Source organism: Ovis aries, chromosome 4 (assembly GCF_016772045.2).
Source record: "Ovis aries strain OAR_USU_Benz2616 breed Rambouillet chromosome 4, ARS-UI_Ramb_v3.0, whole genome shotgun sequence".
Classification (NCBI taxonomy): domain Eukaryota; kingdom Metazoa; phylum Chordata; class Mammalia; order Artiodactyla; family Bovidae; genus Ovis; species Ovis aries.
The window spans coordinates 115,615,814-115,630,202 of record NC_056057.1 but is presented as its reverse complement, the minus strand read 5'-3'; the positions used below and the strand labels follow the sequence as shown (position 1 = coordinate 115,630,202).

The 14,389-nt window shown below is 48.5% G+C and overlaps 1 protein-coding gene across 1 annotated transcript in view; it reads left to right on the top strand.

The window, feature by feature from the left end:
• The window catches only part of RHEB (Ras homolog, mTORC1 binding), a 51,456-nt gene extending 47,948 nt beyond the window's left edge, over positions 1-3,508 (top strand). Inside the window, 1 exon segment of the mRNA NM_001161866.1 lies at positions 3,416-3,508. Within this exon segment, the coding sequence (NP_001155338.1) occupies positions 3,416-3,508 (93 nt within the window).
• The last annotated feature ends 10,881 nt before the right edge of the window (positions 3,509-14,389 follow it).

The following is a 14,389-nucleotide window of genomic DNA, read 5'->3' as shown; positions in this document are numbered from 1 at the left end:
CCAAAGTGTAGTAGAGATGATAGTGTTCTCGAGGGAGAGATGGAGACTGTTCTGTATTTAAATGTCTCTGTGAACCTGGTCTAACATGGCTAGTGTGAAAGCCGTTTCCAGTCAGTTGGAGAGATTGGAGTGTTTTGGAAATGATTGTCTTAGGAGTGGTGATGGTGTTGGGATTAGGAAGAAACTACATCCTTATTCCTAGAAAACGCAAACCAGAGTATTTAGGGGCCAGGTTTCCTAATGCCTGTGGCCTAGTTTCAGATGGAATAGATGGGGAGACGGGTAGAGGGGAGCAAGCAAACACAGCGCAGACGCTGACACTCGGTGAGCTCGGAGCAGAGCCCAGCGGTTACTATACGGCTGACCCCATTTTCCTATGTGCTTGAAAATTTACGTTATAAAGACTTGAAGGTGGTCAGAAAGTATAAACTACAGGTTATAAAATAAAGAAGTCTTGGGGATAGGATATACAGCATGGTGACTATGCAGTATATTTGAAAACTGCCAAGAAAAGAGTGGATCCTAAAAGTTCTCATCACAAGAAGAAACAAATTGTGACCGTGAACCAGACTTAGTGCAGTGATCCTTTCACAATACGTACTTACATTGAGTCGTTACATTGTACACCTGGAATACATGTTTTGTGACAGCTGTATCTCAGTTTAAACATGTTTCGCAGTGAGGAGTGCAGTTGGATGGCCCTACACTTTCTTTGGTCTGTTTACTGACTTCCCTCTGTTTGGGTTCTCTTTGGGGGAAATCTGAGGATCCAAGAGCAGTTACCCTTTTAGACTGACGGTTACACAGGCGTCAGCAGCTGCTCCCTCTTCCTGTGGGTGCCCGTGGCCCCTGGGCTGTGTGTGCGTGTGTGAGTGTTGCTCTGGACGTGTCTGGCGGTTCCTTTATTACTCTTTCCAGCAGCCTCAAAGGTGTAGACACTGCATGGACCCTGCCTTCATGTAATCAAGAGGAATTGCCTGGTGAACCTCAGACCAGTGTATCTTCTGAGAGTGACCTAAGGTTGTGGTCACTGAGAGTGGCCTAGTTAGCTTAGGGTTTGTTACTGAGCTACGTTTTGGTCTGAGGATGCAGGCCTGACCTGTCTGGTTTATGTTATACTTTAGTATAGCTTAAAGGTTCTTCAGTACAGTTCTGGATAGATTTACTCTTTGACCTTTCAGTTTCATTTAGAAGACAGTAGACTGCTTTTTCGGTATCCGAAGGAAAGATGGAATTGTGCTCAAGGCTTAAAATGAAAAAATTCCAACTGCTGTGATTCTTTAAAAGTTCTGATAAATTTAGCAAATGTATCTGATATCAACCAAAACTCTTAAAAGAAGATAAGGGTGCAGTATGGTGGCCTCAGACATCCCAGACAAGTTCGAGGGTCAGATGACTCAACCATTGCCTTGGTTGCTTGAGCATCTTCATCAGATCAACAAACGCCTTATCAGACATGAAACAATCCGTTAAGGCAGAAAGATTCTTGCAGCCCAGTTAGGTACATACCGTGATGGTATGTGTACCCTTGGAAAACCAAGGTCCTTACAGCTGTATGGACACTTCTCAGCCCTCGGTCATGGCTCCAGGGACCTTTTCTCATCTTGTCATCAAATCTGCTCCCCGTCAGGTGGAAGGAACCAAGTCCCTCTGACCTCCGTACATGAGAGGTATAGGTGATTCTGGTCCACACAGGTGCTCCATACTGGCATGCTTACTACTCTTGGTCTGTGTGTAGGAAGAGAGACTAGTAAGAGATGCCTCATCAGTAGTCACATGATTAGAAACCAGTCTGTGTAAATTGCTTGAATTTTTTATTGATAAATTTTCAAGTGTACCTTGGTACTAACCAAAAATCCAGTATTTTAAAATAAACTGTCCTCAGTGGAATTGAGTCAGATTTGTTGATAACAAAATGCACAGTGGTTTATAAAGAAACTATCAAGTCAGTGCGAATACTGCACTTTGACTATTATTGAACTATAAGATGTATTTGCAGTTTTGGCTTATTTTCTGTGGAGGCCTTCACAACTGTATTCCAGCAGTCTGATGAAAGAGAATGCACTTTGGCAGAGTCAGACCGCACAGGTAATCAAGAGTGCTAAGATTTATCTAGAAAGCCAGATTCCAGGCACACTGTACTCTCTTTGTAAGAGTTTGGCATGCATCTTTCCACACATTTTTCTGTACATTTTTCTTAGAATGAAATAAATACCAACGTGCCTAGTCATGGCAAAGGAGGGGAATGGATAATGCAGAAAGAGGGGTGCTTGCTGAAGCCTTGGCCTCGGTTAGACAAGAGCATTGGGCCGGGGGCTGGCTGGGCTCGCCTAGGGCTGCCTCCGTCATTCCATCCTAGGAAAGCGCGAGCCAGAGTGGATGAGCCCAGACTCAAGGGCATGGTCACTAGTGGACAAAGTAGGCAGAGGTCGCTTATGGGTGCTGCTTCTGTGTAGAACGCAGTCATCAGCCGAGGGTGAGAGCAGGGCAGAGGTTCAGAGACCCCAGTGGAAGGAGGAGGCGTGACCCCTTCATCTCGGTGGGTGACTGAACCGGGGAAGTGTGGGTGGGCGCTGGGACTCGGGGCCCTGGGGGCGTGTCCCCCGGCTGCGTCCACCATGTGGGTGCAGGATGGCAGGGTGGGGAGCGGAAGGACAGAGACTGCCTGGGGCCTGCGCTGGCCCGGGAGAGAGGGCAGGCAAGTGTGGCTGGATCGAGGAAGTGGGCCGAGGGGTGCTAGCCGGCAGGATACTGAGCGGAACTGAAAGTCAGGATGGGGGCTGGTGCCTGGTAATGACAGGATGTAGGTGCTACCCCGTGAGGCTTTTGAAAATGGGTGTTTCAGGATTATCACAGTCACTGCCCCGAAAGGACGGGCTGGTGTCTGCCCCGAGGGACAGGGGCTCCTCCTCCTGAAGGGCCGGGCCCTGGAGGCACCGTCAGGAGGCAGGAGGCTCGAGGGACAGCCTCAGAGTCAGAGCTGAGGGGTTTAAGGAGGTGGGAGGGGAAAGGGTGTGAAGGGCGGGGTGCGGTGCAAGGCAGGGGGAACCCCTGCCCTGCTCCAGTCCAGAACCCCGGGGGTGAGGGGGTGCAGAGACTGGGCCCCAAGGGCAGAGGGGAGTGGGCCAGAGCCCAGGGATGACGGCTCCTCCGGCTTCCTGTGGTGACGGATGAAAACGGGGGTCTCCAGGGGAGGTGGAAGCCCTGGTTCCTGTAGCGCTGGGCCACCTCCAGCCGGTGGCCCCCACGCCTGACCTCCAAGCGCAGGACTGGGCAGTGGGCCTCCTCCCGTCCGGCCAGCAGAAACCGCGTTCGTCGTCGTGCTTCAGTCACTGGGTCCTGTCTCTGTGCAACCGCATGTTGGTCATGGCTCCAGTCTAAAACTAACGCCAGTTGGTTTTCTCTCTGTTTTCAGACTGCTGTTGATGTTTTTAGAAGGATAATTTTGGAGGCAGAAAAAATCGATGGGGCCGCTTCACAAGGAAAGTCTTCCTGCTCGGTGATGTGATTCTCCTGCAGAACCGGGGACGCTGGGGCCCAGTCCAGCCTGAGGAAGCCAACTGCCCGTCATCCTTTACGATAAACTGCTTCGTTTCTCTTCTGTTAACCTGAAAGATTTCATTTGGGTCAGATTCTCCCCCACCCCTTCCTCTCAGATTATGTTCAACTCTGACTCTGTCCAAATGAGTTCACTTCCATTTTCAAATTTTGAGCAATCATATTTTCAATTTATATATTGTATTTCTTAATAATATTATGACCAAGAATTTTATCGCATTAATTTTTCAGTGTAGTTTGTTGTTTAAAATAATGTAATCATTCAAATGATACATATTGTTACACTACTATTAACTAGGCTTCAATATATCAGTGTTTATTTCATTGTGTTAAATGTATACTTGTAAATAAAATAGCTGCAAACCTTAATCTTTGTGCTCCTCAGTGTGGCTAGTAAAGAAGAAAGCCGTCCTCCTAAGGGCACCTCTCAGCCTCCCAGGAGGCTCTGGGTTGGATTGCAAGGAGCCGCTGGGGGCTATGGCCACAGACAGAGGCAAGCGGTCCACCTGGCGGCCGTGGGCAGTGGGGTAGAGTGCCCGAATTTGGGTGGGGTGGGGTCTCTAATTGACTGGAGTCGAATGGCCTTGGGGGAGATCTGTGAGGGGAGTTGTTCTCCAGTAATGACTGTGTCCCCCATACCCCCCAAAGGCCCCCTTCTTGGGTAGAGTGTTTCTCGCGGGTGGGACTACAGGCTTCCTGAGGGCCTTCTGGGCTCCCTCTGGCTTGTCTCTTAGGTACTTGAAGGAGATGTAGGGAAACACTCACTGTCCCTCGTACTTAGCTTGATGTCCACGGCAGACAGGATCTTACTTAGGAGATAGACTGACCTGTCCCCATCCCAAACCTCCAGGAGTTTGAAGGACAGGAAAGATTGCCTGGTCAGTCTTCTGTGTTCACAAACCTCCCGCAGACCCAAACCTCGTACCTCCTGCTCTGAACGGAGCAGCTTGGAAGGACACCCAGAGACTGAACTTGGCCTGGGGTCCGTCACCTCGACTCCAGCTTAGTCGACTGATAGGTTAAATGCTGCCTTCTCCCAGGTAAAATTTCACAGGGCCATTTCTAAAATTTAAGGAAATGTTACTGATTCTGTTGATCAAATACGATTTCGCTTTGTAACTGACTTTTTAATGATAAAGTTATGTTTTTAGAATATGCTGCTATTTTAGACCTTTGAAGTGTTTTTGCTTCATCATTCCAGGATGAAATTTGAGCCTTAGAAGAACTTCACCAAATATTTTTTATTTAAATAAAGATAAGTTTTAGCAATGTAGTATCATTACTTATTAACAGGGTTTATTCTTAGGTGTAATATGTGTCAGTACTCTGACTGAGCGTGGAGAAAAAAGAAAAGTGAAAATGTCAGTCACTCAGTCATGCCCAACTCTTGGCAACCCCATGGACACTAGCCTAACCCGGCAGGCTCCTCTGTCCTTGGGATTCTCCAGACAAGAATACTGGAGTGGGTGGCCATTTCCTTCTCCAGGGGATCTTCCCGACCCAAGGATGGAACCCATGTTTCCTGCATTGGCAAGGTGGGTTCTTTGCCACTGTGCCTCCAGGGAAACCCAGTGTATTCATCCTAGCAGCTGAAGTGCGACTCACGGGTCATCCTCCAGGCCTGGCTCTCCGGGTTGGAGGTGACGTGGCCCTCCCTCAAGTGTGCATTCAAATGCGTTCTGAGCACCGTTCCCAGTGCAGCGAGCGTGAGTGTGGTGGCAGGACTTGGGGACGAGCATGTGGCCGGGAGGCGGCCGGCGGTACCTGCTCTGGTTTGCTTCACGTTCACCCTCGGAGGGCTTCCCTGGTGCCTCTGAAGGTAGAGTCTGCAGTGCCGGAGACCTGGGTTCAATCCGTGGGTGGAGGAACATCCCCTGGAGGAGGGGACGGCTACCCACTCCAGGATTCTTGCCTGGAGAATTCCAAGGACAGAGGAGCCTGGCAGGCTGCAGTCCACGGGGTCACAAAGACTCGGATACGACTGTTAAGCAGGTGCCAGGCTCTGTACAGACAAGGAAACTGCCTTAGAGGGTGAGCAGCAGGCAGTAACCACATTCAGTCTGGGCCCTTACAGCTGCCAGGCTCAACTTAAATGGTGTTATTTAGTATTGTACATCATCACCCCTAAGACCTGGCCTTACGTTTTTAACATTTTTCTTAGTGGGACATACTGCTGTCCTGGGTTCACTGCAGGATTGTAAGTGCAAATAACAAAATGAGGTGTATGTCCAAAACTATTTTGCCGTTCATAGTAAATACAAACTATGAAATCACATGACGAATTCAAGTTAATGTGATGGAATTTGACCAAAGTTAAGTTGTCCATTCACTGCCCACCAGGTCATTAATGATGCTGCTCTTGCCAAAATTGCTCATCACCTCCTTGTCGCCAAATCCAGTGGCTTATTTCCGAGTTTCTCTCCTGCCCCTCCAGCAGCGCTGCACACGGTGACTTCTTTTTGCAAGTCTCATTTCTGCCCACTGGTCTTCCAGCTCACCATCGCCACCTGAGTCTCCTTGGCTGTCTCCTCCGTTAACCTCTCTGTGGGCCCTTTTTCCTTCTTGATTTCATCGTCACACACAGCTCTTGATGCTGTTTCCTTCAGTTCAGTCACTCAGTCATGTCCGACTCTTTGGGACCCCATGGACTGCAGCACGCCAGGCCTCCCTGTCCATCACCAACTCCCAAAGTTTACTCAAACTCAGGTCCATCAAGGCGGTGATGCCATCCATCCATCTCATCCTCTGTCATCCCCTTCTCCTCCTGCCCTCAACCTTTCCCAGCATCAGGGTCTTTTCAAATGAATCACGTCTTCACATCAGGTGGCCAGAGTATTGGAATTTCAGCTTTAACATCAGTCCTTCAAATGAATATTCAGGACTGATTTCCTCAAGGATGGACTATTTGGATCGCCTTGCAGTCCAAGGGACTCTTGAGTCTTCTCCAACACCACAGTTCAAAAGCATCAATTCTTCAGTGCTCCGCTTTCTTTATAGTCCAACTCTCATATCTATACTGGAAAAACCATACCTTTGACTAGACAGACCTTTGTTGGCAAAGTAACGTCTCTGCATTTAGTATGCTGTCTAGGTTGGTCATAACTTTTCTTGCCAGGAACAAGTGTCTTTTAATTTCATGGCTGCAGTCACCATCTGCAGTGATTTTGGAGCCCCCCAAAATTAAGTCTCACTGTTTCCTGAAGACCAGAATTCATTTCTGCCCCCCTCACCTCTGTGGGATCCAGGCTTGCCGCCTTTTAGATGTCTCATAGGCATGATCTCAAATTTATCATGCCCCAAATTGAATTCTTTGATTTTCCCTATAAACATGGTCTTCCACTGGACCCTGTTCCAGGGAGACACCACTAGGTGCTGAAGCAAAGCTTTGGGAGCCATCCTCGGCCAATCGTCAACAAACCCTGAAGGCACTGCCTTCAGAAATCTTACATTTTCCCTACTTTTCCCGTCTTCACTGCATACTACCCTCCTCTAATGGCACACCCTCCAAAGCATTTATACTGCAGCCCAAGTCAACTTGTTTACACATTGTGTTACTCCCTTTCTTAAAATCTTTTCATAATAAATGTGCCTATTCAGGGCCTCGGGCATCTCATTTTCCAACTTGTGAAAAAAATTAAGAGCTTCCTTGTTTTCATTTGTAGTGACTCGGTAAAGAATCTGCCTGCAATGTGGGAGATCTGGGTTCGATCCCTGGGTGGGGAAGATCCCCTGGAGAAGGGAAAGGCTACCCACTCCAGTATTCTGGCCTGGAGAATCCCGTGGGTTGTATAATCCATGGTGTCTCAAAGAGCTGGGCACGGTGAGCAACTTTCACTTTCACAGCATCAGATAAATTACCACTGATTGTTTTTGAGAAACACTCCCAGGGAAAAGGGAGTCAGGTCAAAGACAAGCCCAGCGGAGGGTTTTCCAGTGAACTGCAGATGATATTCTGGGCTGAGAAATCATCAACCCCATCCTGACCCTTCAGCTGCAAAGGAGGCGCCTGGCAGTGGAGCAAGTGGCCATGCCTCAGGGAGCTCACTGTGCTGGGAATGGGCTGGTTTCCCTAAACAGCCCCAGCCGGGTGTGAGCCTTTCATCTCCAGACCTATGAAAAAGCTGACCAGTTCAGTTCAGTCGCTCAGTCGTGTCTGACTCTTTGCGACCCCATGAATTGCAGCACACCAGGCCTCCCTGTCCATCACCAACTCCTGGAGTTCACGCAAACTCATGTCCATCACATCGGTGATGCCATCCAGCCATCTCATCCTCTGTCGTCCCCTTCTCCTCCTGCCCCCAGTCCCTCCCAGCATCAGGGTCTTTTCCAATGAGTCAACTCTTTGCATGAGGTGGCCAAAGTATTGGAGTTTCAGCTTTAGCATCAGTCCTTCCAAAGAACACCTAGGACTGATCTTTAGAATAGACTGGTTGGATTTTCTTGCAGTCCGAGGGACTCTCAAGAGTCTTCTCCAACACCACAGTTCAAAAGCATCAATTCCTCGGCGCTCAGCTTTCTTCACAGTCCAACTCTCACATCCATACATGACCACTGGAAAAATCATAGCCTTGACTAGACGGACCTTTGTTGGCAAAGTAATGTCTCTGCTTTTGAATATGCTATCTAGGTTAGTCATAACTTTCCTTCCAAGGAGTAAGCATCTTTTAATTTCGTGGCTGCAATCACCATCTGCAGTGATTTTGGAGCCCCAAAAAATAAAGTCAGCCACTGTTTCCACTGTTTCCCCATCTATTTCCCATGAAGTGATGGGACCAGGTGCCATGATCTATTTTCTGAATGTTGAGCTTTAAGCCAACTTTTTCTCTCTCCTCTTTCACTTTCATCAAGAGGCTTTTTAGTTCCTCTTCACTTTCTGCCATAAGGGTGGTGTCATCTGCATATCTGAGGTGATTGATATTTCTTCCGGCAATCTTGATTCCAGCTTGTGCTTCTTCCAGCCCAGCGTTTCTCATGATGTACTCTGCATAGAACTTAAATAAGCAGGGTGACAATATACAGCCTTGATGTACTCCTTTTCCTATTTGGAACCAGTCTGTTGTTCCATGTCCAGTTCTAACTGTTGCTTCCTGACCTGCATATAGGTTTCTCAAGAGGCAGGTCAAGTGGTCTGGTATTCCCATCTCTTTCAGAATTACCCACAGTTTATTGTGATCCACAAAGTCAAAGGCTTTGGCATAGTCAATAAAGCAGAAATAGATGTTTTTCTGGAACTCTCTTGCTTTTTTGATGATCCAGCGGATGTTGGCAATTTGATCTTTGGTTCCTCTGCCTTTTCTAAAAGCAGCTTGAACATCTGCAAGTTCACGGTTCATGTATTGCTGAAGCCTGCCTTGGAAAATTTTAAGCATTACTTTACTAGCATGTGAGATGAGTGCAATTCTGCCGTAGTTTGAGAATTCTTTGGATTGCCTATCTTTGGTACTGGGATGAAAACTGACCTTTTCCAGTCCTGTGGCCACTGCTGAGTTTTCCGAATTTGCTGGCATATTGAGTGCGGCACTTTCACAGCATCATCTTTCAGGATTTGAAATAGCTCAACTGGAATTCCATCACCTCCACTAGCTTTGTTCATAGTGATGCTTTCTAAGGCCCACTTGACTCCACATTCCAGGATGTCTGGCTCTAGATTAGTGATCACATCATCGTGATTATCTGGGTCGTGAAGATCTTTTTTGTACAGTTCTTCTGTGTATTCTTGCCACCTCTTCCTAATATCTTCTGCTTCTGTTAGGTCCATACCATTTCTGTCCTTTATCGAGCCCATCTTTGCATGAAATGTTCCCTTGGTATCTCTCATTTTCTTGAAGAGATCTCTAGTCTTTCCCATTCTGTTGTTTTCCTCTATTTCTTTGCATTGATCGCTGAGGAAGGCTTTCTTATCTCTCCTTGCTATTCTTTGGAACTCTGCATTCAGATGCTTATATCTTTGCTTTTCTCCTTTGCTTTTCACTTCTCTTCTCTTCACAGCTATTTGTAAGGCCTCCCCAAACAGCCATTTTACTTTTTGCATTTCTGTTCCATGGGGATGGTCTTGATCTCTGTCTCCTGTACAATGTCACGAACCTCCATCCATAGTTCATCAGGCACTCTATCTATCAGATCTAGTCCCTTAAATCTATTTCTCACTTCCACTGTATAATCATAAGGGATTTGATTTAGGTCATACCTGAATGGTCTAGTGGTTTTCCCTACTTTCTTCAATTTAAGTCTGAATTTGGCAATAAGGAGTTCATGATCTGAGCCACGGTCCACTCCCGGTCTTGTTTTTGCTGACTATATAGAGCTTCTCCATCTTTGGCTGCAAAGAAAATAATCAATCTGATTTCGGTTTTGACCATCTGGTGATGTCCATGTGTAGAGTCTTCTCTTGTGTTGTTGGAAGAGGGTGTTTGCTATGACCAGTGTGTTCTCTTGGCAAAACTCTATTAGCCTTTGCCCTGCTTCATTCCTCATTCCAAGGCCAAATTTGCCTGTTACCCCAGGTGTTTCTTGACTTTCTACTTTTCATTCCAGTCCCCTATAATGAAAAGGACATCTTTTTGGGTGTTAGTTCTAAAAGGTCTTGGAGGTCTTCATAGAGCTGTTCAACTTCAGCTTCTTCAGCATTACTGGTTGGGGCATAGACTTGGATTATCATGATATTGAATGGTTTGCCTTGGAAACAGAGATCATTCTGTCATCTTTGAGATTGCATCCAAGTACTGCATTTTGGACTCTTTTGTTTCTGCTCCAAGGTAAGGAGCAGTGGCTGTGCTTTGATGGAGCAACCATGAAGAGATACCCCACGTCCAAGGTAAGAGAAACCCAAGTAAGACGGTAGGTTATTGTGAGAGGGCATCAGAGGGCAGATACACTGAAACCATAATCACAGAAAACCAGTCAATCCAGTCACACGGACCACAGCCTTGTCTAACTCAATGAAACTTAGCCATGCCGTGTGGTACCACCCAAGACGAGTGGGTCATGGTGGAGAGGTCTGACAGAATGTGGTCTGCTGGAGAAGGGAGTGGCAAACCACTTCAGTATTCTTGCCTTGAGAACCCCATGAACAGTATGAAAAGGCAAAATGATAGGATACAAATGATAGGATACGATAGGTGCCCAATATGCTACTGGAGATCAGTCAGTGGAGAAATAACTCAGAAAGAATGAAGGGATGGAGCCAAATCAAAAACAATACCCAGGTGTGGATGTGACTGGTGATAGAAGCAAGGTCCGATGCTGTAAAGAGCAATATTACATAGGAACCTGGAATGTTAGGTCCATGAATCAAGGCAAATTGGAAGTGGTCAAACAGGAGATGGCAAGGGTGAATGTCGACATTCTGGAATTAATGAACTAAAATGGACTGGAATGGGTGAATTTAACTCAGATGACCATTATATCTACCACTGTGGGCAGGAATCCCTTAGAAGAAAAAGCTGGTACTTTTGGACAATGTGTTGCCAGGGTTTTCACTGATTTCTCGAAGGTTCTTCCTGCATGCTCCCCAGTGGTGACCTGGAGCCCGCAGGTAGCTGTTTGTTGAATGGATGAGTAGCTGACCCTCCCGCGTGCTGCCTTCTAGACCAGTTCCCTGGAGTTCGGCCTGTGACTGCTGCAACATGGAGGAACCCCTCACCACTCACACAGGACACTGGGATCAATCAATCTCAGGTCAGGCCCATCCCTTATCACTCCTAACATGGAAAGAACGATGGTCTTCCCCAGTGGAGCAGTGGCCAAAACTCTACCTGCCAATGCAGGAGACGCAGGAGGGTTCGATCCCTGGCTCGGGAAGATGCCCTGGAGAAAGGGAATGGTAACCCACTCTGGTATCCTTGCCTGGGAAATCCCATGGAGAGGAGCCTGGCGGGCTATAGTCCATGGGGTCACAAAAGAGACACGACTGAACATCCAAACAAGAAGGAAAGAGCTATGCTCTCTTAACAGGATGTCAAAGGACCACAGTAAGCACTGCCTTTAGGTGGTCATCTAATAGGAAAAAAGGGTTAATGATTCTTGGAGAAGTCTTCACTCCTGAGAAAACCCTTCCAGCTCCTGTGGGCTCCGGCCGCACATGAGCAGCTTGCTGGCGGAAGGATTATGGCTGCCTTTATTACTCCGTTCACTGAGACTTTTGTGTGGATGAACAGAGGCTGACGTGAAGGCCATGTCAGCAGGAAACTGGGGCATCTTCAGAAACGTTCTTAGAAAATTCTAGAATTTTTAACTTCACCCTACTCCTTCATCTCCCCAGGAGGGGAGAGTTACACATCAGGCCAAAACCTTGACGTGAGTCAAGTTTTTGTGTCCCATCCTGATTACCCTTTTCACCCCTGGCAGCTTCCTAGCCTGACCCTGGGAAGTCTGCTTTGGAGTTAGGGCTGCAGAGACACTGAGAGCTAACTTAACTTCTGTTATCAGAGGAGGGGCCGGATTCCTGAGTGACCCCCACCCCCCGCGCGTAGCTCAGTTCATTGTTTTGTCCGACTCTTTGCGACCCCATGAAAGAGAGACAGGGCCAGGCCTCCCTGTCCATCACCATCTCCCGGAGTTCACTCAGACTCATGTCCATCGAGTCAGTGATGCCATTCTGCCATCTCATCCTGGGTCGTCACACAGGGAACCCCCCAGATGAATGGAGCGTCAGACGAAGACTCAGCAGTCGTGGTCCCAGCTCTGCAGCTCATGTGTCTGTGTCTCTGGGCGCCTCTGTTATGGCCTCTGGTCTTGGTTCCTGTACCAAGAAGACCTCTCTGCTGCGGATTGTTGTCATGGCTACAGGCCCGAAAACCTTGGCTGTTTCCAAAGCCCAGCACCAGTGCTGACCACTGTCCTTCAGATAACGAGCTGATCAGACCCCCGGGCTTGAGCTCTCCCGCCTCGGCTGGGCCTCCACTGCTGCTGGAGCTCCAAGGTTCCCAACCCGGCGACTCCCGCAACGGTCAGTGACTCCAAACTCCTGCCATATCGCCGCCCCTGGGCTGCACATCCCAAAAGGGCAAGATGGAAAGTCACGAACTCCTCCACAAGCGAGTTTACCAGGAAGTTTCCCACCAGTCCGGCCCCAGGTATCAAGAACACAAGACGATAAGACACTTGAGTCTGCCGGAGTTCACAGGTCACATGTATGGGAGGTCCTTCTGGACCCACAGCACTCAGCCCGCACACACCCCGTGGACCCCTGCGGTTGCTCGGTAGACGAGCCCTGGCGGGGGGACAGAGACTGCGTCCCCTCAGACTCTAAATGGGGACATCAGTCCTTCCCCTGAGGTCATGTCACACCTCCAGGTCCCTCCAGCTCCCACATTCTGCTACAACCTGGGAAATGCACTTGGCTCATCTTTTATTTTCTGCCGTTTTTTGGCTGCACAGCTCGGCTTCCTGGGATCTTAGTTCCCTAACCAAGGATTGAACCCAGGCCCTCAGCAGTACCGTCCTAACTGCAGGACCACCAGGGAATTCCTGGGTCATCTTTTTTTTTTTTGGTTTAATGGATACAGATATGAGTTTGGAACCATCAACATTAAGTTCCTCGTGTTATTGTTTAGTTGCTGAGTCCTATTTGACTCTTGCAGCACCATGGATTATAGTCCACCAGGCGTCTCTGCCCATGGAATTTTCCAGGCAAGCATGCTGGACCTAGCTCACCTTTTCCTTTAAACATCTCTTTTGTTTTTATGCCTTTTATTTTATTTTTTTCTGACTGCTCCATGGGTCATATGAGACCTTAGTCCTCCCACCAGGGATCAAAGCCTCACCCGCTGCACTGGGATTGAAAGCGAAAGTTGCTCAGTCATGTCCAGCTCTTTTCAACCCCATGGACTATACTGTTCACGGAATTCTCCAGGCCAGAAGACTGGAGTGGGTAGCCTTTCCCTCCTGCAGGGGATCTTCCCAACCCAGGGATCAAACCCAGGTCTCCCTCATGGCAGGTGGATTCTTTACCAGCTGAGCCACCAGGGAAGCCCATTGGAAGTACAGACTCTTAACTACTGGACCGCTGAGGAATTTCCCAGCTCATCTTTTAAAGGCATGAATAGGATTCTGGAAACATCATGGCCTCAGGAGTCAAGACCTTTCACCCAGTTCTTGCTGCTGCCCAAGAACAGCCTGGGCAGAGCTTTGATTTATTACTTCCAAAAGCAAAGCGGCCCTGCCCGGCAGCCACTCCCACCGGCTTCCTGGTGTTCTTATCATTTTGGTTTCTCCCTCTGCTCCCATCATTAACAGACCAATGAAGGATCCAAGTAAACCCACACGGTCATCCGGCTTTTTCCGTGTGTTGAGGCTGTGAGAGTGACATGCCCTGAACTTTACCCTAAAAGGCTTAAGCGGAGGGCCAGCCTGGTGTTGACAGCTGGCGCAGCTGGAAAGGCTACATTCCTCGGCTCTGACGTGTGCATTGTCATTATCCCAGAGCAGAAGTCATTCAGAGGCACAGCCTTTTCTGCGCCTGTAACTGGAGCACCGTCGCATGAAGTTGTCAAATGACCAGCGGAAGAGCTCTGGGTCGTCACCGACGCCCCTGCGATGCCTGCGGGTGCAGCCCCTCTGCTGACCGCTGGTTCTCAAAACTTGACTCGTTCCAGAGCCGCCGGGAGGGCTCAGGAGAACACACAGGGCTGGGGGCGGGGGGCTCACCCCCAGTGTGCTCAGCTGTGTCTGACTGTTTTGTGACCCCGTGGTCTATAGCTCGCCAGGCTCCTCTGTTTGTGGGATTCTCCAGGCAAGAATCCTGGAGGGGGTTGCCATTTCTCCTCCAGGGGATCTTCCCATCCCAGGGATCGAACCTGTGTCTCTTATGTCTCCTCCATTGGCAACAGGA